Source organism: Argopecten irradians, chromosome 11, assembly GCF_041381155.1.
Source record: "Argopecten irradians isolate NY chromosome 11, Ai_NY, whole genome shotgun sequence".
NCBI classification, from domain to species: Eukaryota; Metazoa; Mollusca; class Bivalvia; order Pectinida; family Pectinidae; genus Argopecten; species Argopecten irradians.
Genome location: NC_091144.1, coordinates 22,286,860 through 22,312,555, shown reverse-complemented (window position 1 = coordinate 22,312,555; position 25,696 = coordinate 22,286,860). Strand labels below are relative to the sequence as shown.

At 33.3% G+C, this 25,696-nt stretch overlaps 1 protein-coding gene across 1 annotated transcript; it reads right to left on the bottom strand.

Moving 5' to 3' along the window:
- Nucleotides 1-1,921: 1,921 nt before the first annotated feature.
- On the bottom strand, nucleotides 1,922-25,682 carry LOC138335017 (limbin-like). The gene is made up of 29 exons (XM_069283912.1): nucleotides 25,581-25,682; nucleotides 23,181-23,414; nucleotides 22,528-22,710; nucleotides 21,672-21,891; nucleotides 20,876-20,994; nucleotides 20,409-20,468; nucleotides 19,982-20,119; nucleotides 18,551-18,642; nucleotides 18,225-18,302; nucleotides 17,538-17,781; nucleotides 17,092-17,172; nucleotides 15,427-15,537; nucleotides 14,491-14,715; nucleotides 14,072-14,151; nucleotides 13,449-13,608; nucleotides 13,094-13,163; nucleotides 12,559-12,750; nucleotides 11,722-11,831; nucleotides 11,331-11,428; nucleotides 10,833-10,925; nucleotides 10,319-10,427; nucleotides 9,369-9,515; nucleotides 8,880-9,107; nucleotides 8,543-8,596; nucleotides 8,091-8,260; nucleotides 7,064-7,151; nucleotides 6,296-6,468; nucleotides 5,550-5,672; nucleotides 1,922-3,424 (listed from the first exon to the last, which is right to left on the bottom strand). The coding sequence occupies exons 2-29, from the start codon at nucleotides 23,346-23,348 to the stop codon at nucleotides 3,112-3,114; spliced, it is 3,927 nt and encodes a 1,308-aa protein (XP_069140013.1). The 5' UTR covers nucleotides 23,349-23,414; nucleotides 25,581-25,682; the 3' UTR covers nucleotides 1,922-3,111.
- Between the last annotated feature and the right edge of the window lie 14 nt (nucleotides 25,683-25,696).

The window sequence follows — 25,696 nt, the reverse complement described above, 5'->3', positions numbered from 1 at the left end:
AGGATCATATGAGACTACAGAGATTTGTGAAAGTGAGATTATTTGTGAGGTGGAAATGTTTTGCTTATTCCTCATTTATTAAATATTTCTAATTTGAATATAGATATACAGTGTGAAAATTATCACAATGAACAAATGAAAGCTGAATTACCCAAAATATATAAATGCAAAAACATCCACTTTTACCTGAAGAATTTGATGATGTAAGTGATTTAAAGTGAATAGTCGGACAAAGAAAACCAGTTTTAATGCATTCATTGGCTATCCAAAAGTCCTTGAATATCAAAATGACAGTCAAGATCTGCCTGCCTTGTCCATTGTTGACCATTGTATTTATGGAAAAGCCCCATGTTAATTATGAACAGTTCTAAAAAGAAATTTGAATAACTCTTTGAAAGCGAGGCTACGTGGAAATGTCAACCTGGATATAACCAGTCGGGAGGACATTTTATTGTTCCTATAATATATAAAGTATTTTCTTCGTATGCAGATTATTCTTGACGAGAAATTTTATTTTTCTCTTTCATAAGAAATTTTGCTTGGTATATTAACACCATTTTTACCGATTTTAGCCTTCCTTTTCCCGACTATTCACTTTAACTTCTATGAGAACAAGAAGCACTTTTATAACGGCTACAATATTGAAAACCTAACTCAATGCTTGATAGATGAAGGTATGCTACAAGGATATGTTATTGATATGTTAAATTACAACAATATCTGTATCATAAATCTGTTTGGAAAAGAAAACTCGGATTACGTCAATATTAATTGTAAACTTAACGTGATCACATGATCAAAATTTATCACAAAGACGTTATTTCATCGTCACCATGAGTAATTACCCATGTGTAAATTTCCACACATGTAGTACACAGTACACTGTAATTATAATACCCATATGTAAATTTCCTCACTTGTAGCATATAGTGTGCTGTAATTACCCATATGTAAATTTCCACACTTGTAGTATACAGTGTGCTATCAGTTTTGATTTGTTTAAGGAAATCATATAGATAGTTTTACATATCTATTAAAGCTAATTAAATCATGAGTATTAACATACATGTATAATCAAATATCACAGATTATCAAAATTACCCTTTAAATTTACAACAATCATGGCTATGGTGTAAGTTTTTTGTAAAGAAATTAAAACGAAAATAAATTATCCATCAACAGAAGCATAAAAAATATCTATAATTCAAAAAAGTACAACATGCAGGGTTGAAAAATATAGGTTAAGCGTTAATAGTACATGTACAATTGTTTAATAATATTCATAAAAAGATGTATGCATAGGTAAAAACAATTTTCTAATTATTATACTGTAGCAATTTGATACTCATATATGTATACAAAATTAGAAAATAAGAATACAAATTACTTTTTTATTCCTGTCTTAACCTTTGTGGGCTAGTTCATGTGACTAGTTCCTTTTGCTAAAATAATTTTCACTAGAAGCTCCACAGCCGACAGAGCATAAATGATATTCATCATCTGAACAATAATTGGTGTTTAATCGTGTACATGTATATATATGTGCCTAATTAACACAAGAAATAATATAAAATAATTCAATTCGCCGTTGACGCTTTTGATCAGTACTTCATTCCATATAGGACATAGTGCCACAGAATTTTTTCGGGATGCAACTAATTATTTTTCATATTTTTAACTTGAAGTAAAATTAGAAACTCAAACTTTTCAAGAGTGGTAATGATGTAAAGTAAGTAAATTTTGCAACTGAAGAAAAATACTAAATTGTCTCCTCCTGTTTTTGATAGTGAAAAAAAAAAAAAACCATTTGTCAATGGAAAAAAAAACTTGAAAAAAATATATACCATTTGTCAGCGGTGGAACATCTTTAATGTTGTACTTCAAACTTGAAAAAAATATATACCATTGTCAGCGTTCTTTAAATGTTGTACTTCAAACTTGAAAAAAATATATACCATTTGTCAGCGGTGGAGCATCTTTAAATGTTGTACTTCAAACTTGAAAAAAATATATACCATTTGTCAGCGGTGGAGCATCTTTAAATGTTGTACTTCAAACTTGAAAAAAATATATACCATTTGTCAGCGGTGGAGCATCTTTAAATGTTGTACTTCAAACTTGAAAAAAAATACCATTTGTCAGCGGTGGAGCATCTTTAAATGTTGTACTTCAAACTTACATACATGTACTTTGTTTTTCTATGTACTCATTTTAAGAAATTTATCTCTTTCTTTAAAACATATTTTGAAATTAATGTAAGCAGTTACAAGGAAAAATAAACATTGACAATTTTTTACATATTGATAAATTATCTTTCAAAATTTTAATTCAGCAAAAATAGAAACATTTATATGTAAACAGTACATATACCTATAACCACGTTAAGGTTGATAGATTAGATGTTTTATTGTGTTTGAGTTTTCATTTGAACTCTTCTCGTTCAAATGCTGGAATAGTTCATTATGAACTTTCAGGGGTGAATGAGTTAGCCTAATTAGGACAGGGGAGGATAAAGCGAGGCACAAATCATAGCAAGATGACAGAAACAGGAGATAAATATCTACAGTAATCATAATTCTTGCATTTAATCTATCAATATACCAATAAAAGATATCGATGCTTTCATTCTAATATTGATATGATTGAAGACTTGTATAGCACTACAATTTTCATATAATTACAAAATTTACATGAAATAATTCTTCTATAACTAAAATAATTTTAATGATGGTCCATTCTAAAGTCAAGAGACGAATTCTCATTGAACACAGGTTGATAAAATAAATTCTATCACGTTCTCATAAAGTTTTCCGCGCCACCTTACAGCTTTCAATAACAGCCATTGTTTTTAAGATACAGTTTATGTAAATGCACATAGTTGTGTTGATATGTATAAACTTGATATGACTTTGTATTACCGTGGTTGAGGTTTGGTAATTGAAATACATGTATTATATAAAATCCTACCTTGTTAAATATAATAACTATAACACAATGTGATGACCAGTTACTTCCCTTTGAAAATGAATGTCATGAATAATTACAAGTATGAATTAAGAAACAGAAATATCACTACTTTTTGAACTATTACATAGATACATATTAATCCTATCACAAAATGTCTTCATCTCCTTCATTATAATTCTCCTTAGGTTTTGCTAACTTTTTTAACAGTTTCTTTTTCTTCTTTTTCCGTCCTCCACTTTCCTGTGGAGATTCAAGGGGAGGTAACTGTGAAGGCCTGACTGGCTGAGCCTGTAGGAAGTCGGAGTTGATCTGTCTCGCCTCCATGAAATCATCGTCGTTTTGGTACCTTGTGTCTCTCACTTCCCCTATGGGATCAGGACGTGAATAGTTAGGATAACTTAAATGCTCTTCTTCATCCTCCTCTAATCGCTCGACCTGCCTGAGCTTCGGCTTCGGTCTGGAAAAGAAAAGTACCAATTATGGTATCAACAGCGTTTAATAACATGTAAAGAAATTAAAACAGAAAACTGTCTGAAGTACAATAATATAGCAACTTTGAGTTTTAAGAAAATTAGTCCTATTATTTTCGTATAAGAAACAATTTTAAAATATATCATTAAAAATATCCTACAAAATAAACAAAAATATCTGGACAAAACTGATACCTTTGACATTTCTATAATAGAGGATAAACATTAATCCTTTTATTTAAAGTCCCAGTTCCTTTAAGGATTTATCCTCGATACTCCAGGGGTTCCGATCACTTACGATCTCTACACCCCTGGTCGATCTCATAGTAAAACTGAAGGTAGCTCAGAGGAAAAAATCTGAACAAATCACAGGTCAGCACAAATTTCCTTTTAAAATTACAGAGGGGGCGACGCCCAACTTCAAAGCCACAAAGTCAACCACAGTGTACCGTACATATGGCTCTTTTGATGTACATCAAATGACTAAATTACCTGTTCTGTTCTGTTGTGTCCAGTTTTTACTATGAGATAGTCCAGGGGTGTAGAGATCGTAAGTGATCAGAACCCCTGGAGTATCGAGTATGTTAAGGATGCAACAGGTTATGAAGATAACATAAGGAAAACCTGAGTACTTGGAACAAACCACCAACCTACGAAACTGCACCACAAAAGTTTCAAACTCACAACCCTGTCGAAGATGGATGGAGGGTTTGTGGTAGAATATTTGATTACCTCAATAAGTATTTAAACATGAATTACAAGTGGTCCTTCAGATGAACTGAATAATATCAAGCATACAATGCCATGTAGTAGTGTCAAGCATTCAAACACATACACCATTTTCACAATCAATAACTCCTAGTTGCAGTCAATGTAAAAAAAAACATCTAAAATGAGTCATTATGTAGATTCCATTCTGAAGAAAATCATATTTTTTCAGCAATGCTGCGATCTGTAAATTTCCAAAACTGGAGGATACTTGACCTCTAAATGTGGTGACCTTAGGGTCAGAGACCTAGAGTCTGATGATTGGGGGTGTTAACACTGCCTGCATGTATTAAAATGTCTCTATTTACACATACAACAAACAAAACCTTTTTATAGTTTCAGTAACAAAGTGATTGACCTCATCACATGGTGACAAATCAAAGTGGAGCAGACGGCTTGGGAAATCAACCCTTACCAATTCGCAGCATATATTGAAACCATGTTGCTGTTGTATACTGGCATCATGCTGCATGCTTAGTGCCAAAGTAGAGTTTGAGAGAAGACATTACCAGAATCCATGCTGGATTAGGAGACATGTTTTCAAACACATTAGATGATAAGAACATATGTGACAAACCAGAAAGTCCAGGTGACAAACAACATTTAGAGACAAATTCACAGGTAATATGGCAAACCAGATTTGGAGACAAAGTTGAAGGTCATGTGACCATATATGGAAAGAGTGAAGGTTACTAACCACATGACACACTCAGAATAACAATAGAAGCAAAAAATTCAGAACAAAGGCTTAGATGATGTCTTCAAAACTGACAGTAAATACGGCATAGCTTAGAGTCATAAAGCTAGGTCAAGGTCAATAACACAACCTTGAGATTCTAAGGTTTTGTGATTTGAAGCATCAATTTTGATGATTTTACTTAAAAAATATATTTTTGTGATTGGATTTGTAAACGTTCTTCCATAGAAATCCCTAACACCTGAATAACACAAAATGTCCTGAAAATTACAAATACAGTATAGAAAACTGTATCTCAAGAGAGACCTGACCTGTGAACTTTGACCTAATTGACCCCTAGAATACTTACCAGTAGGGGTACTGCTGTAGGTATACAGGGAGGAATGTATTAAAATGGTCAACATTATCTGATCAATCCATCTCAATTTAATAAGTTATTATTAAAAAGAGCTCAGCTTTTAGCACTTTAAAATGCATGATATTAATGAAAGTTTGCTTTTTTGACATACTACTTTTGACTTTTGACTTTCACTTCATCTTCTTTATATACATTTTTGTGGGAAAGTATATATCTATTGTGTACCATGGTCAATTTCATTGGTTGTAAGAGGAGGGGCTTTTAAATCATATTTATAATGAATTCTTACTTCTTTGAGCGTTGTTTTGGTGATGGAGGGAGCTGGGCTTGCATCTCAGCTAGGGACTCTCGTCGTGAGAACTCCTTCACTCTCGCTGTCAAACTCACGTTAGATTTTACACTGGCATTGGTCCTAGAGTGAAACATCACAAATATATTCAGAAAGAACTTAAAGATCATTGAAAACAAAATAAAGTAATTCACTACTTTTTATTACAATTTGCATGCTTATAAAATTTGTACATACAATATTTTTTAAATGTAGTTTAACCTAGGCAATGATTGTGATGTGATACATGTACATTGTATTTATGTTTTTGTGCTCAAGTTCACAAAATCTTTTAAAGGCCTGCTACCTTTCCGAAACGGCTTTTAATTTTTAAAATGGGAATGTAAAACGAGATCAATAATTTTGTAGAGTTGCAAAAGTTATTATCTTTGATATTATCGTTGATACTACATGTATCATCAACTTCTGAACAATTTGATTAAAATCAATAAAATGTTAAATTTAATAACGCAGGTCGTCCTATGTTTCCAGCTGTCGTCCTAAATACAGCGCGGTAGTTGACTTTCACTGCACCAGATGGCAAAACAGCGAAATGACTCTCCACTGTAATCATATATTACGCATGAATTCTTGCATATGTTTGGTGTTTTAAAGAAACCTTTATGTTTTGCTCCGGAACGCTAGTGGGCCTTTAAATGTTAAAAATACACAAGAAAAATAATAATAATATCAATGATTAGGCTCACTCTTTGTTCCTAGATATGGGGGTTTTCTCCATCTTGGTCGGGTCGTAGATTTTACTGAGGATGACCTGGATATCCTCTTCTGTTTTAGACGGGAATAGTGTCCTTAGGACATTGGTCAGGTCCTCCTTCTCAAACCCACCTATACTAATCAATCGAGAGATGACCAGTAATTCCTAAAATAGAAAGCAAAAGTTACAAACTAATATTAAATTGTCTGTTGAAAGCTTTCATGATTCTAATTACATCGTCATGCACAAAAAACAGTGAAAAATAATTAAATATATAAAATTAAAACAACAAAACTATAAGGTATGGGGGTACAAGTCTATCAATATTAATCTGTATGTGTCTTGATACGAATTTCTGAAGAGTAGAGCAACGTCACACCTTACCAATCCATAATGAATGACAATGACTCCATGTACAAGTTTTGTGTGTGTGTGTGTGGGGGGGGGGGATGGGGGCTGGGAGGGGGTGGAGATGTAATTGCTGCATGCAACATATAGAAATGCAATGTAGTCCTTTGAGGTACAAGGTAGTTAATAAAAGTGGAAAACAGGAGTTTCCTGAAAAACTCCCAACAACATTATGATCATGGTTAGTAAATGGCAACTATATCCAACAAAAAATTGAAAAGTTTGTGGGTGAATGTCAGACACCTTCACCACACTGCTTCAGCCACTTCCAAACCTGAAAAAGAATTCATCCTTACATCACATATTAAAGGGACAGAACTCTATCCTACAAACAAATATCTGATTAATTTACCTGTTCCTGAAGCTTTTGCATTCTTTCAATCTCAAACAGTCGTTGTGTTTCATGTAGTGTCTGGGATATTTCTCTGTCAAGTCGGTTCCTGTTAATCAAACAATAGCAGTATACTTAAAAAAAATTCATAAAATTAGTAAGTTACAATCAAAATTTAGTTAAAAAGTTAAAAGTTAAAAAAACTTACTGGTTTGCCAACTACATGACTTGCCAAGTTTGGTCTTACCAACTATAGTGTGTGTTCTGTTTGCATGACGTTATAAACCTAATATATGTATGCTTTGAGCCAATCTGTAATGTTCAGAAATATTTGGAAGACAGTTACCAAAAACATTTTACAAATATCTTTTAATAGTAATGTAAGTATAAGGTATGAGTAGTTCCTGGGTGCAGCAAGATTTTTATTCATAAGTTTATTGTTATATTTAACAATAAATTTGTCCAGCAGAAGTTTCCTCAGACCTGCTATCCCAAAGGCATTAACAAACGTTAAATATATATATATTACAACTTGACATCGATTGATCACTCTCTTTTCAGTTACTAATCCCTACCTCCTGCATTTTTTAGTTCTTTTCTATGCTTTTTATCCTTTGCATATGCTACCCAGTAAAAGGCGACTGAATTTACGATTTTGCTCCTTTGCACAAACCGGGGAGAAAGGCGACTAAATTTGTATCCTATACAAATGAGCACTACATATAAACTTCATCACAAATTTGACGTCACACGTGGCATTCTTTCCAGTCACAACTTATATTGTAGCGTTCTGCCGAACATCATGGCTACATTTTGGTAGATCCGGCATTCGGCTGCAACTTGCCGAAGGGCTAATTGCGCTCCATTGTGCTGCTAAATATTTGCCTACTTTCATTTTCCCGTATTACTGTTCGTATCATATTATGTAATCATGTTCGTTTTGTGTGTTTTGATGTAGAGGCAGATTGCCTAAAAAATTTGACAATATTTTTTCCCATACGATTTGAATTACTTCTTTGTCCCTTATCATGAACTCAAACAATTGTACCTCATCTGCTCCATCTCAATCATCTGTTTGTGTACTAGCAGGGCTTTCTTGATCTTTGATGCAACTTTATTTTTAGACTGATTTACGATTTCCTGGAGTTCCTTCATCTGTGTCTCCTCCAAAGCTTTCTCTCGCTGCATTAGACGCTGTTTGAGACGCTTCTTCAGAGCCTGTAATAGAAAGATTATACACTTCTTATTGTATCTTTTTTATCTAAAATCACAAAAAAATCAATGATGTAGCTATTTTTACTTAGATGTCTCTGCTAACCCCAAATAAATTTGTAGAAGAGCAGGGAAAATACAAATGTACCAATATGATTCCTGTTGTCAGCGCCCTGACCAGAAATTGGACCTGGGTCTCCGGTGTGAAAAACTATGGTAATTGGTAAACTGGCTAACTTTTAAATACCTATTGATAGTATCCGATTAAGGAGACAGTGAAGAGCCTACCTTTTCATGCTGCTTCTGTCTCTCTGACAAAGATTGCTGTAGTTTGTCTTGCTCCTGAAAAAAGCAATTTTCCTTAGTAAATATCATTTAGCGAAAAAAAAGTGATTCAACTAAAATCTTGGATGTATATGTAGAATTTAGTATACAAACCACTATTTACAGATACAGTCTTAATAATGAGACTTCTCTAGATCTGTTATATCAATTTTGAAATTTACTTTGAATAATGTATCACTAAATTGTCCATGGTCTGCAAAATGTCAATGACTTTTTCAATTAAATCTAGTATCGAATATGACATCATACTTTAAAGGTTGTTTTTCTAATCACGTCATACCTGCTTGTATCGTTCAATGATTTCGTGACATTCATCGTTTTTGAGAACACCTCGTTCATTCAGATCATCCATCAGATTCATCTTAAGGTCATTAATGGCCTTCTGCTGTTCCTGGATCTTGGTGAGTTCATGTGCCTTTGATACCTGCATAGCAGCCACCATACCACCAAGTCTCTCCTCCTGGTCCTTCAAGGCTAAGGCTCGCTGCTTCAACATCTCAACTCGAACCTGCAATTGAGATGTTAAAAAAAGGACTTAACATCGTTAAAAAAGATACCCAATTGAAGCTAAAAGAAACTTAATGATATTCAAGGGTCTCTATTATTTGGTATTGTATTTTATTGTTATTGTAAATACATTAAGAATTGATCCTCAATCATTTATTGTGTTGACTTTGATGTCCTGCAAAATTATCATCCTCAAGAAAAGTGGCATGCAATATGATAATTTATCTATAACCTCTTATTTGGTAATCTTCAAAACACTTACATTTTCCATCTCATCTTCTAGATTTAGTTTTTGTCCATGTAATATAGCCATTCTTTGTTCAAATTGCAGTTTAAGTAAACTGGTTTTCTCCTTTCGACTTTCCTCATCTGATTCCTCAGCATTGTTTTCATGCTTTCTTTTTTGTGCCTGTAACGTGAAGATCACAAACTTATACATTCATACCCTACAAACTTGTAAATTTTACAAACTCAACTGGTAACAACAAAAACTAAATCTAACTTAAAATTGATTTAATGATATCAAAGTTAGGCCCATGAAAATGTACAAAGAAATTGTATTAGCAAGATGCTTTAGATGCTTTGGAAAAGTTTTAAAGAAAGAATACTGGACAAAATCAGCAATAAAAACCTAGTAGGTCATTTTTGACTAATCAGCATAATTATTCATTAACTACAATATAGAATATTTCTTTATAATTATTATCACTACTAAATATATTAGAGAAGCACTACTTATGTCTTCCCAATAACATCATATTCATGTCAACCATAAATCTTTCCCTCAGTCAGCAGCTTGCAACTCTTAAAATTCATTGTGTTTTTTTTTTTTTTTTAGATCTTTCCATCAGGTATCTTCTTTTTTGTTAAAGACAAACAAAGGCTTCAAAGCTTTTTTTTTTTTTTTTTTTTTTTTTACTTTTTTCTATTAATAGCTGTGGTCATTTAAGGATGAGTCAGGCTTATAATATAGGAGCTGTTAAAAACCAGAGTACCCAGAGAAAAAATAGTGACCTAAGGTCAGTCAGTACCTACATGTAGTTGGCAACACATATGGGATCCAATCTAAAAAACTTAGGGCTGGTATGGATATGTGAGAACCCCTTAACAATTCGGACACCACAGTCTTCAATGGTGTCAATGTTTTATGACATGGGATCTATTAGAGAGATGTTTAATAACATCCTTAAGGATGAAAGGTGGATACATTACCTGAGTCTGCTGGAGTTGTTTCTCCTGAAGTTTGTGCATCTGTCTATCTCGTTTCTCCATTAGTTTTTCCTCCAACATCCTTTTCTGGCGTAGTTTGTTCAAAGTCAGGCTACAAAACCAAAATGGCAAAGTCTTAGTGTTTTTCTCATGTTTGAATTATTATAGGACAAGAATTCAACAAAAAATCTACTTTTTTGAAAATAATCTTAATAAACAGTCTTAATCATAGCAGGATATCAAAAAAGTTTTTAGCGTATATATTAATTTTTTACTTTGTATCTTTTCTGTCACATGCTTGATAAGAATCTAAGATATTTTGCACAAGTCTTTTAAGTTTCATTTTTTTGACTGCTTTAAATGATCAGATTAAAATTCTGGTCAGGTACATGGGACTTTAATTTTTTCATCAATAAATTGTTTATTCTTTTTCAATATGCATCACAAAGGCACTGATACGCTATTGTCATTAGGTCAATGTTATTGAAAAAAACAAGTTTGATGGTCTGTTTCTCACTTGTTCTCTAGTTTGACCATCTGTTTCTCGTGTTCATGTAGGATTCGGTCCCTCTCTTCGTCAGACATTACCATCTGTCCCGTGATCAGGTTACTGGAAATATACACAAAAGATATATCTTCGAATATATATCTACTGGATGTTTTAAATCCAGTTTCATTATTAAATCAAGCTGTTAAAACATCTAAAATTTATGCATTAACAAAAATTTATACTTAATTTGTAATTTAGAACATAACAAAACGATTTTAAGACTCTCTCACATGAGGGTATCATTCAGAAGAACTTATTAGCTGAACATATCACATTTTCTACTCCCAGGTTCAACTTTTGTGGACACAATTTTAATGTATAATACATGAAAAGTCATGTAATCATTTTATGACATCACAATTTGGCTATCTTACCACGGCACTTGTGCAACACACATGAATTATACACAGGACCACTAGACAGGCCAGCCTTATTTGACCAGGCAGAGAGGAAAGTATTTCTTACTTGACCAATTTTTCCTCACGCTCTCGTAGCAGGGCTTGTTCTTGTTTCTCCTGTGCTTTCTTCATCTCTAGTTCAGCTCGATTCTTCTGCAGTCTCTCCTGAATTTATCAATCAAAAGCACATTACAGATACAAACCATATATACCTACACCAGTAAATAATTATAAGCCTCATTCGTGTCTCTTGCAGAATGAACTGAGCATATGTATACCAAAACTGATTCATAAAGACAAGAAAAATAAATAAATAAAATGAAAAATAATGTCAAAAACATTTATACTCTATTAAAGTTTCATATAAAGGCAGAATAACATGTTGATAATTTTTTGTATGATCAACATTAAAAAAGATATAAAGTATTGGAAAATAACCATTATTGACTTGTACAAACCTGTATGTGAATCATCTGATCATGACGGTGAGCTTCTTGTGAATCCTGGAGTTTAGCCATGGCATCCCGGTGTTTCTTAATCAACTGTCGAGCAGTGTCCTCAGAAAATCCTGAAACACACATGAGAATTTTTATTTATCATTACTTATGTTTGATCTTACTTTAAAGAAAATATTAGCATTGTCTAGATGTGGAGATCAATGTGACCTTGATTTGAACGTAAATATGACCTAGATCTGTAGGCTAATGTAACCTAGATTTGAAGGCAATGTGATCTAGATATGGAGTTCTGTTTGATCTAGATTTGTATTTCATGTGACCTAGATTTGACAGCAATATCACTTGATATGGAGTTCTGTATGACCTATATTTGGAGTTCAGTAGGACCTAGATTTGAAATTAAGTGTGACTTAGATGTGAATTCTGTGTGACCTAGATGTGAAGTTCTGTGTGACCTAGATGTGAAGTTCCGTCTGACCTAGATGTGAATTCTGTGTGACCTAGATGTGAAGTTTTGTATGACCTAGATGTGAAGTTCCGTGTGACCTAGATATTAATTCTGTGTGACCTACATGTGAAGTTCAGTGTGACCTATATTTGCAGTTCAGTGTAACTTGAATATGGAGTTTTGTGTGATGAGATATGGAGTTCAGTGTGACCTAATTTTGGACTTCTGTATGATCAAAATGTAAAGTTCAGTATGACCTAGATGTAAAATCCGTGTGACCTAAATATGAAGTTTAATGAGACCTGGATTTTGGGTACAGTGTGACTTATATTGGAGTTTAGTGTGACCTATATTTGGTGTTCCATGTGACCAGCGGTGATGTAACGTACCTTGGGATTTAAGGTTATTGACGAGCTGTGTCTGTAGATTACTAAGATCTTCCTCTGTCTGAGTAGATATCTCCTCTCTCAGAGCCTCCAAGTCGTGAGCATGCTCTTCGTCCAGCTGGTCACTAAGTTTGAATGCCTCATCGCGATGTTTGGACTGGAGTTGAAGTTTCCCTTCCACAAATGACAGGGGATCTGTAATAAAAACACAAATCTAGAAATCTAATGACTGTCAGAAAGGGCACTGCGTATGCTAAGCTGACACATATAGTTTTTGTAAGGTACCAGTGCCTGCTGTCGGAAGTTTTATCTACCTTTAAACTATTATGATGACATGTGTGATGTGTCTAGTGATTGTAATTGGTGACCATCACAAATGTCCTATGAACACCCTTGCAGTCATTCCATTTTGTTTGATATCCCTCATTGACTCTTAACCAACATATGAGTTTTTACCAATCAGAAGTCTTCACCATAGCAACAGAATGGTAAATCATTTCATGAAAGTGTTTATCAATTATATAATGATGTTCCTCACCTATTGGTCCATCAGTCTGGTTAGAGTGCGACTTCAAGTAGCCCTGTAGTTCAGACTCCTGTTGTTTTTGCTGAAATACATTAAAAATATGGTATCTATATTGCTATTGACATGTACTATAATAACTAACACATCTTGAAGAAAAGCTCTAGAGTAAAATCTGTAGAGCTTATAGACAGATGTAATAAGTAAGAGATACAGGATGAAGCTGAGCATAAAATGTATCTTGATCAAGAGAATATTTTTAACCAGAAATATCAAAGAAAGTAAGTTTTACCATTTTAAATCCTTACAATGTTGGTGTGAATAACATCATAATATGTTAATCAAAGTAAACATTATCATGAAAACACACCAGATTTGCCATGCGTTGTTTTTTCATGTTGCTGAGTTTTTTATGTAGGTCGTCCTCTTGTTTGCGACGGTCCTTGTCCATTTTTTCTTTTAGAGCAACCATCTCTTTTTTGGCCTTCTCAAACATCTCTTTGGCCTCGTCCCCATTCAAAATACCATCCCTAAAGTTATACAAGACAAGAGACAAACATTGTACCATCCCTAAAGTTATACAAGACAAGAGACAAACATTGTACCATCCCTAAAGTTATACAAGACAAGAGACAAACATTGTACCATCCCTAAAGTTATACAAGACAAGAGACAAACATTGTACCATCCCTAAAGTTATACAAGACAAGAGACAAACATTGTACCATCCCTAAAGTTATACATCATATGCATGTACATTTACTTTAGAATCATTAATTCAGTTTTATTTTGAAATGCTGCTACATGTATCGTAAGTCTTCTTCCAATTGATAAAACATCGTACTGCACACTTGAGTGAAGTTAATGGTAATTTATTGAACATGTGACTGTTTTGTTGCAGGAGAGCAGAAATGGTGTTTGACCTTTTACTTGTTTGTTTTTATATATAAATGTTTTTAGATTTGTTTATAGACAAAGTCATTATGTATTTACTTTTTGGCCCTTGTGATAAAGTCATTCATATTAGATGCCAGGTAATTCAGTGTATCACTCATGTCATCTTCTTTTTGTTCCTGAAAATAAAATAAAAAATCTGTGATTATCTAAAGATGGAGTTAAAATACGGTACATCAGACACAGGAGGATGTCAATTAGGTTATATACTGTGCATGTACATCATAATTCACAGACAGTGAATTCCTAAAACAGTGTGGCTCTAGCTATTATAGTCTTCGTTTTATTTAGGGGAATAAGAGTTATTTCCCAGATATTGGGATCATGAACTGACATTATTATGAAGTATTAAGTTGGATAAATTTTAGGAATATGACAATTTATAATATTTGGTATAAATGTTGAATACATAAAACAGCCCTTGGTACACATGAATAATAATCTGAATCTATACTTACACTAAGTTTAGACAGGCCGCGTCTTCGTTCTAGTTTTTCATCAAGGTGCATTCTCTGCTTGGAGATTTCGTCATCGTAAGCGCGCTCCAGTCGTTTTTGCGATTCCTTGTGCTCATCTAGCAGCCATTGGACTTTTTCGTCGTTCAGGTTACCGTCCATTTCTAGATCCTTTAGCATGTTAGAGTGGAGATCTTTCTGGTTGATCCTCTCTCGGGCAACAAATTCCTACAATATCAAACATACCATCTTTGAGTTGGGTCCAATGGAATAGAAAAGAGAAAATTTTCTTCAGGTGGACTGTTCAACAATTTCATCGTTCTTATTGTGAAATGGTTACTACATAGTAGTGTCCTGGATTGCTGTGGGAAGATAATTCCTCTGCTACTATGCCTAGATGCAACATTTTCCCATTGTTTTGAGAAAGTACATGCTTCTTTTTCATAGATGCTTTTTGTAAATTATATGTTGATTATTTTCATTGAGATTGTCAAATTTGACCCTTACAGATGTACTCCTGAAACTTTACATAAACTATGAAAATTCTTATGCTAAAATAATGTATTATAAACTATGTGTACAGGAGTAAATTGATTCATCACAAGAGAGACATACTGTAAACGTAGAAAAATTGACTCAATTTTGTTCACATTCTCTCACCAAAAATGTAAAGACATATCGAAGACAAATAGTCAAATTTGTGTGCTGTCTTGTACATGTTCTAACAGGATTGTACCTGTATTCTCTATTAACAAAAGCCAATGGATTCAAATTCTTCAATAACAAGGACAAAAACAATGAAAAGTAAGTGAAACTTTTACAATAGATTATAAATTTGACCTTGAAGACACATTTAGACTCTCCTAAATCAAAGACTAGATCAGTCTATTATGATATTTCAGGGGGAGAATGAGTTGATCAGACCACAGTCTACTGTACCTTCCTGAGGTTTTCCATCTCCTCGTCCTGCTCCAGTTTTAGACGGTACGTCTGTTCCTCTTGTTCTGTTTGCTGCTCCTTATCCATTAAGTCCAGTAACTGTTTCCTCTCCTGGAGACCACAGTAACATACCATACAGTATCTTTTACTTGTCTATACATCACCTTACAGTTGTTATAATATTGAAACAAGTAATGCAAAGGTACATGTTTTAATTGTAAACTTATATAAGAACTTTGCAAAAAACATTCTGCCTGTTTGAAATTAATCATTATGCCAATTATGACAATGAAACTTCTATTGTATGTACTTTACCCAAGGTTTTCTGATGCCATTGTGTCTTTGAATTTATCTGTTCAAGCATGTTTATGTGCTGATATTGGGATGACAACTTTCGGTGTATATAAGAATCAGAAGTCAGAATGCTTATACAAGAATGTACTTAAATCCTTGATATTTGTCATTTTGTGATAATTATTTACAGCTCCTTAACCTATATAGTCAACGGGAGGGGAGTTGCGTTCAAATTAGCGTAAACGCAATGACGTATGAATACAAACGCAGTGCAGGTTCGGACTACTTCTAGTTCACGCTTCGATAAGATTTTGCGTCATAAGTTGACGGATTTTAAAATAACAATAAAGAGTTTTTATTAGATCCAATTAAATATGTATTTGACATCAAAACAAAACATGTGTTCAAGCATTGTAACGGTAATAAACTACAAAACGAATCGCTGGTCGGGGCTACAACCGGGGGGCTTTCCTCAGGAATGTTCGGGGAATCCCATAGTTACGTCAGATATACATGTGTGTACGGTCACTCATCTCACCTAAATATACAGAACATCTGATTGTCGGTGAATAATTCTGGGAGCGTCTAAGCGAACAATAGGTTAACAGATCATATACAGGTTTCCAGAAAAAAAAAACATTACAGGTAGCCTATCCGAAACAGTATCATCAGCTTAAATGGCCCCGTCTTTGCATTCAAAATAGGCCTACACACACGCAAACACTTGTCTATCCTCCGTACAATAAAATAAAAGTCATGACTGCGAAGAATTTAGTGTATATCGCATTCTTAGAACGATACATACATGACAAACATTCAGCAGCTCAACGGTCATACCATCAATAGGCTTTATCACAGTCACTTTCCTCGGTTGAAAATCAAATATGGCGGCTCGCTTCACTTCGGACCGCATCACTACCCTGACAACGATACATACCGGTAGTCGTTCCGCCTTGGTTATCTCAATATTATTCGAAATGGACATTATTAATATATATTATCAAATGAAAAAAAATATATGTTGAAAATAATTGAAAAGTGTCATTGTTGTATTTCAAACCAAACTGCAGCTATAACATTCAACAATCGGAACTATATCTTCGGTCATCCTGACTACCGTAGTTACCCAACTTAGCAACCATCACCGTTTTAAATTGTACGTAAAGGTAGATTTATTTATGTAAATATATAGATTGAACAGTGTTTTGATTGCGTTAAAGGTGGTATGAACGCAATGGGATACAGACATATTCTACATGTAGCGCTAACGCGCTACATTGAATATGTCTGTATCCCATTGCGTTCATACCACCTTTAACGCAATCAAAACACTGTTCAATCTATATTTATATACAACTACTTAACACTGACCTCGTCATCTACATCTGCCATATCACTGATCAGTTTCCTTTTGTCCACTTTCTGTTTCTGGTGAAGTCTTGACATTTTGGCCTGAAATCAAGATTTTACTATTTCAATCACACTCACAAATGATAATTTTCATGTTTCGATTTTAACAACTTAACTTTGGCATTTTCATCTCTACAAAGGAAAAATAAATGATAATATAAATGAAAATGAAATTGTAGTTAATCATTCTGTCATCTAGAATACTTATCTTATACATACAGAAATATCAAGGCTATTATTGAACAAATATGTTTTCATCAAACAAAACAATTAATTGTAAATTTCCATTTTTTCACCATTATTCCTTAACCCATTCACCCCTGAAATTCCATAATGGACTCTTCCTCTTCTTAAAGTTGAAGAGTCCAATTGTGCACTCAGGGGTGAAGGATTTAATTGTATCTTACCTTGTTTTTAGCAGACAGTTTCTTGAGTAGTTTTCTCTTCTCCCCTTGGTATTCATCATCCAGACTTTTCCGTAGCACTCCTTTCCTCATCTTATGTTTTTGAATGACAGCATCCTCTGTTGCCTGGGAGATGTCACCGTTTTGTTTCATAATCTGGACGTACATGGTGGTGACGGTTTCTGAGGATTCGTTTCTCTGGTCTTCCAGACCTTCGTCGACAGCAATGGTGGCAGCTATGTCCAAACTGTATATACAACAAGGACGTACTTAAATTGATCAGATATCTTGTAGAGGATACGCATTTATCATCATACTCATGATCACTCATAATATTAGGTTTTAATCATGGCAAATTATACTACACATTATCTCACCCATCTGAAAAGTAACAGCGCAATTTCATTGCCAATTCTTTCAAACATATTTACATTTTTGATTAGGAGCGTTTTTTATATTAAATATTGCTGTTCATGAAATGAAGGCTACCAAGGCAAACTGCACTATAAATTTTGTTACATGCAATCCTTTTTACCTCAAAGTTTGTATATGTTTCTTAATTTTCAAACAACGGTTTAAAATATTTTCAATTTAAAGAACAAAGTTTTATACTGGATTGTAAGAATAAGTTTTTGTGTTTTATTGTTTGTGTTTTGTTTACAGCGGCTAGAATACAATACATGTACATACTTGTCAATCTCGCGATGACGTCCGAGACGGTCCTTCATGGATAAAATCCCAATGATGCTCTCATCCTCATTCACCAAACTGTAACAAAATTAAAGATATGTATAAACAAACAAAAACAAAGTAAAAAGATATTTAAAGAATCTGAAAGAAAGATTTTATTTTACATTCAGAGACAAGTCTAGAACTTTCAGGGAATCAGAAGCTTAATATTGCATATAAGCATTACTGTTGTGAATGTCATAAAGATGTGCTTTTAAGTTAATTAAGTCTTGCAAAATGTACAGTATATAAATCAGATGTGTATAATATTGTATAATAATTAATACCTGTAGTCTGTTATTGTGTGTCCTTTCTTCGAAACAGCCTTCCCATAATCCATCACAAGACGATTTCCCTTTTCGTGAATTATCACATCATGCTAAAAATGAAATCAATGAAAAAAATCTAGTTTAGTATTGAAAATCTACCATAAATACATCATTCATTTGTGTATCATATAACCTTTAATAATCTTTAATAAAATCATTTCAGAAAAACGGTTTTTGACCCAAATATATAACATCTCTCAGCATTTACTGTGTTATGAGTCATTTGAATTAAAAAGAAATTAAAAGCTGTAAACATTGATTTTAGATCAGTGGTATAATGCCATTGGAGTTAAAGAGAATGTCATCTATAATGCAATGAGGAGTGATATTAAGATTATCTATCAGTGAAAGAGAATAATTTCTCTCATACCTACAAGTGTAATACTGGCTGGTCTAAGGCAAAACACTCATGTCGCCTGAACCTGTACTGTATGGCTACCCATGCAATATAGCCTCATGACATCAAAGCGTCAACAAAATAGCTATTTTCTAGGTACAATTTTAACTTTCTTTTCAGAAACTAGGCTGTATTTACTAAAAAATATAAACAACAGGAACTGGTTTGAAAATATCACGCAATTTCCATGATTGGAGAATTGACTTGTAGTCACGTTTTTTCCCCAAATTTTTTTAAAAAAGTCATAGTAGTAAAATTGTAATAAAACGCCAAAGTATGAGAGAAAAAATACTCTTTCATACATGGATATGAAGGATAGGATATTCTACCCTCAGGATTACAAAATGTTATAAAACCCTCTGCAAGCCTCAGGCTTTACAACATTTTAAATATCCCTATCTTTCATACCAACATATGAAAGAGTCTTATAGTATGCTGTAGCAAAGGGAGATAATCTATACTGTGGTTAAAGGAGGAATGTTATACTTATATTTATTTAGAAGTAATTTATACTGAATTGAAAGACAATAGCTATGCTATACCAGAGAGAGACAGACATGATTTGTATTTAAGACAAGCATAAAATTACTTATAATTTAATGCTAGAGGAAATTATTCAATGAAGTAAAAGGAATTTAATTCATGCTTAGACAAGGAGAGATAATTTTAAATGATAATTTACATGGAAATGTGAGGAGGTTATATATGCTGAAATTTTATGTAATTCATAAAATCAAGGACGAGAGAATAGAAAATTATTTAAACTGAAGTTAGATAAGGAAAATATATTTTAGTGTAAGGGGTGATAACAGTTAACTAATACTAAAATTAGAGATGATCATTTATGCTGGAGCTAGGTGAAATAGTTCTTATGGAAGTTTAAAGAAGATTATAGTGTAATGATGGATGATTTCACAAAAGTAACGATTTTAATTTAGATTAGTAAGAAAATTCATCTAAAAAGTAAAAGAAAGCGACATGGGATATATTACCTCATGGACATGTACAGTTCTGGCTCCTTTACGATTAGACAAGAAACGATAGACGACAACCCCAATAATTACAATGATGACACCAAGAATGAGAGCCATGAAGAAAGTAAGAGCAGTGAGTCCATGTTGGTACAGGACCTGTAAAAGATCAAAATATCATTAGTTATCTCCCTTTCTAGAGACACTATTATATCAAACATTTTGAGTTCATCACAATTTATCAAGTCGGTACAAAAGGATTTCATTAAAACTTATCTGTTCCTTCCACAGAAAATTGTGTTTGATATCACTTATAACTTTTGTCAAACATTAGCAAAAAAATTTAAACTAATCTTTCTTAAAAAGTTTGATAAATATAAAATTTCTTTTGTAGGATTTTTTTATGTTAGGTAATTTTAATTTTATTGGTAAACACAGGAATACTTACACTGTTAGTAACAACGTCCTCCCGACTCACACATATCTCCAGATCTATCGGACCAACTTTCTGTAACAATAGGAGTCCACATCAGGGCTCATTCAAACTTCCACTTTCATGTGTATTTAATCTCTACATGTTCAAATGTGATTTGTGACGTCACTAATGCAATGACCGAATCGATATTGACATGTTATATAGGGATGAACATCTCCTTTTCAAAAAACTAGTATTTAGTTTTTAAGGATCTCAGTGGGGCTCCAGAAGGGTGCATGAAATGGGGCAAATGAATAATTACGCATAAATACGTTACGGCCGTCCAAAGGATATAAGTGAATCATACTCCTTAATATGTCGGATAGGAAGGATAGTTATATTCCATTCACAGTGTCACTTAATCAGTTTATTAGATAAAACCCTCAGTGGTCTTTTAAAGCAGGTAGTCTTTATACAGAGGTGAGTATGCTTTACTATACCTCGGTGGAGTTCAGGTAATATGAGATAGTGGAAGTGAACACGTTGGCTCCCACAGAAAGGTCACGTCCAACACTGCCTGACGGCATTGCATTAAACTCCAGGTAAGCTGCATTGGCAGCTGTTAAACAAAAACACAGATTACTGGTAAATGCTCTTTTCTAATAGAATAAATTGGTTAGATGTAATAAAGAAATTCTACACAAATGATTTAATACCTATATATATACAGTAAAACCCCTCTGGCAAAATCGGACAATATTCATAGAGAAAAAAGTAAAGTACATCACATGGTCAAATTTGGATTATTGTTCATAATTATTGTTGATAAAGTCTCTGACCAACAACCTGGTTAGAATATAAATTTTGCATCATGTTACCTGTTCTATTGTAAAACAAGACCCTTACACAAATAGTGGTTGCACTGTTTACTTAGCTTGCTGCAATATTTCTGCAACCAAATTTGATTGCAAGATAAGTTTACCCTGTATACTACACGGTAACCTTTTTTGAGGGAGGCATAAGGATGAATAAAAAAATCACGACCAACAAAACTAGCAGTGATTATTTCTGGAGCCTGTACCTCTTTATTTGTGAAAACAATACATTTCATCTTTCTTAAAACATGTATATTTTAAAGATTTTTTCTTTAAATGGGAAAAGACCGATATTTACATATAATTAGGAAAAACATAGCAAAACTACTCTAGGGGCAGGGGCCTTTATTCGGTCCCAAATGTACCTAAAAATTCACTGACTAGGTATAAATCTTAGTATTGAATCTATTAGTTCATTTACCAGCAAGATCTGGAGGTGTCCATACAAAGATTTTCTTATTGGTTGTTGTGATCTCTGCATTAAATGTGGTATTAACATTGAAGGTGTTAGTGTCATAATCCACGTCCAATCCAGGGGAGAAATCCACATTGACTTCTATATTGGAGGCCACATCGTTTCCAGTATTGTATATCCACATGGAGACTCTAACCAGGTCTGGATTAACGGATGTGTCTTGTTGCTGATGGAGGGAAAAGCTTTACATTATAAAACACCATTATACAAAACGTCACAACACAAATCATCGGCATTCACAGCAAATATAAAGGCCATCAATCATATGCATGTATAGTGTCAAAGAACTGTGAAAACAAGCATATTTTGGACAGGAAGGTTGAAATATGTATAGTTGATTTTAGCATCCATACCAAAGATAAATGCCATCTTCTTTAACAGTTTAGAAGAATTGAGAAAATTCATATTCCTGCCATTAGTGCCCAGACTAGAAACAGAACCAGTGGGTCTGCGACATCTGATGAACCATTTATCAATGGACAGAAAAATTCAATTTACAAAATCAAGCTAATCTAATGGAGCCTCCGTTTTCACTTACACTTTCATATCTTTCTATTTTGATATATGTTTTTTAAAGATATTTTTTGCATTGGATATACTCTTTAAGGACAGGAAGGTAAAACAAAATGTAATATGATAGAGAACTGGCTCCGATTTCCCGAAAAAAACTTAAGTCAAAGCAAACTTAAGTCTAAAATTATTAACATAGATTACATAAAAGAAATAATTTATGTTTAGAATTAAGTCATCACATTTGTTTTGAGAAATGGAGGCCAGATCAATGATCCCAGAAAAAACATACCTTCACAACACTTTCTATATGAAGTGTGGCTACGTTGGTGTATGGGGTGCTGGTAGTGGAATCGTAAACGTCTAGGATATCAACTGTCATGGCTGCCGTGGTAACATGCTCCGGATAGGCGACATAATTAGCCTGATCTTTGTTAGGTAAGTAGAGAGCTGCAGTGGGAGCATAATAGCTCACCTGAAGATAGCCACAAAGGGCAGTAAGAAATATTAATATCTTGTGAGTAAGGGATTTATACAATGTATAATATATAACATTTTACATCTTATCACCAGCTTAAATTTATGAAGATTTCTGTGACCAAACCAAATGTAACACAGAATCAGATCTTATAAGGTGTATAACTGTATATGCTATAGCTATGTACTGCGACAAATCTATAACAGCATAGTTTGGTTTGGAACTCTGATGGTGAAAAATCAAACATTTAATTTTTTTAGAAGAAATAAGATATTCTATTTTTTTTTAATTTATTTTACAAGGATTGTAAATAGTCCTAGAAAGTCACCAAATGTGAACATTTAATGCAGTCATGAAATTTTGAATATCGTGTAACTAAAATATAATTAAAGAATAAAAATCAAGATTCAAAAGATAGATATCTGCTTCACATTGAGTTTTTATATGTTTATATACTATCTACTTACATTATATGTAGCAATATTGTTTCCATTATTAGATGATGTGTTGAAATCCACATACAACTGTTCCGTCCCTGTCAGGTAGAAGTCCAGTACTGAGCCTGCCCCGGCCACATACTGGACACACAGCTGGACAGTAAGGAAAGAGAGAACACCTACAAAGCCCTGCGACATCTTGTCTGTAGGTTATGCTCTCTTAGTCGAAAAGTCACCCAGGAATCAGTCTTACTAATTCATGTTCTGGAAATATGAAAACAAAAACAGAAGTTAATTAAGCATTAAACTATCTTCCTATGGCATCTATGGTCTATATAGATGCCAGAGCTTTGCAGACAATCTTCATAAAGCGCTAGCGCATTATGAGATGATTGTCTGCAAAGCTATGGCATCTATATAGACCATAGATGCCATAGGAAGATAGTTTAATACTTATATTTACATTATCAATTCATTTTAGGGTATCTGCATTAACATTGTTTAAGCTAGACCAGGAAAACCACGACAATTTCATTCATAAGATGGAACAGTCATTTTGACGGTGATCAGTTGACGTTACCATTGTCAACATTAGTGACGTCACAATGGTCATGTTTTGGGTGTCAGTTATACTGTCATATACTTCACTTTGCCTTGGTTAGTTTATACAGTAGAAGTGACAAGCAAATGTAAATATACACATATGTTTCCTCAAATCAAAGCAATATTCAATCACACACTTTGATGACTAGAAACAGCCTGACAGAAACACATCGATCAATACTTCAATTATCATAAACTTAAACATGCTCCATTGCTGACAAATGGTATTTTTTTACTATCAAAAACAGGATCAGACAATTTAGTATTTTTCTTCAGTTACAAAAGTTACTTACTTTACACCATTACCACCATTGAAAAGTTTGAGATTCTCATTTTATTTTAAATCAAAAATGTAAAAAATAATTAATTGCATCCCGAAAAAATTCCATGGTACTATATCCTATATGGAATGAAGTACTGATTGCCCATGCACCAAATGCAAAAATTTTTTTTTTCATTATTTTTTGTGTTAATTAGACATATATATACATGATTAAAAAGCAGTTATTGTTCAAATGATGAACATCATTTATGCTCTGTCGGGGATGGAGCAACTTTAAGATATCAAGACTATTTTGGATATCTAATGCCAAAAAAATAATATGTCTGTTTAGGGTTGCATTGGCTAAAAATAGGGTCGGTAGGTAGACAGGATTTTTTTTTAGTGTCTTTCACTCTAAAATAATGGCCGGAACCAGAGTCTGAGATCGAAGTCCGGACTTTTAATTTAGTTTTCATAGAAAAGTGGGTGAACAAATTAAAGTCGGGGAAAAAATTAGGGTCGGTCGGATAACCCTAAACAGACATATTATTTTTTTTTGGCCTAATTACAAATGTAGTTATTATATAGGTTATTCGAGACTTCTCAGTTATCCTGCAAATTTGGGATACCTATTCAGTATCATATAGAATATTCTTAATTGTATATATCTTCTTATAACATGACTTAATATTGACACATAAGCAAAAAAATAATAAAACAAAAAAAAATATTTTAAAAAATGATAACTTGGCCAATATTAATGTAGTCTACGTCACACTAAAAAGCATTCACTATAAGTTTATATTCTCTAACATTGTTTTTTTTTAGTTTTCATTTAAATTTTGTTATGTATTAATTGTATGTTCTAATTTACAGTGTACATGCATGCATCCAGCTGATTCTGAAAGAAACAAATTCATGTCACATTGATCATATACAATGTAGTGTCTCTATCAGGTTTTATTATTAGTATACAGGTAAGTCAATTAATACCAGATGTACTATAGGACATTCATATGCACACATATATACATACATGTAGCCTATATTGATGACATGTAAACCTTAAATTGAATAAATTTTAAATTCATCAGGTTGGGGGATTTGGTGATTATGATAAAAGCTTATTATGAAATATATAATTAAAAGCCGGATATGCATGTACATACAATGTAATAGGCCTCAGGCTATAGTATACAGTACGCCCTACTACACTAGTGTAACTACACACTTACTGCACCACATGTACACATGTGTATGTGCATTTCACATAGCTTGCAATTTACTACATATTTGAACGTCACATTATAATGTAAAATACCTTACACATGACTGTATAACAACATAATCACATCTTATAGTAATGTAACGGTAGTTCAATAACGTCCACATACAGATACATGTATCTTCAAAGAGCGTCCTTAGCTACACGAGGCAGTAAATATGACATACAGATTTCATTCATTGTTTTGTGACTCTCTGTTCATATCAAACCTCTAATATATCTTTAAATATTGAAATAAATCCAATTAAGAGAAAATATGGCATGTAATTAAAATATTTACCTTTATCCGTGTCGACAGGCAGGTGCTTGAAGCCACAGCAAATGTTTCGAGACCCCCCGATTCTCGGAACTCCTTTGGACATTAGTATTATTAGGAACGGTAAGATCCGGTTTATA

Coding starts and splice junctions, on each gene's coding strand:
- LOC138335017 (XM_069283912.1), bottom strand. CDS start 23,348: ATGTCGCAGGGCTTTGTAGGTGTTCTCTCTTTCCTTACTGTCCAGCTG. Junction 21,892..22,527: donor ATATAGAAAGTGTTGTGAAG/GTATGTTTTTTC, acceptor TCCCTCCATCAG/CAACAAGACACATCCGTTAA. Junction 6,469..7,063: donor TGCAAAAGCTTCAGGAACAG/GTAAATTAATCA, acceptor TTTCTATTTTAG/GAATTACTGGTCATCTCTCG.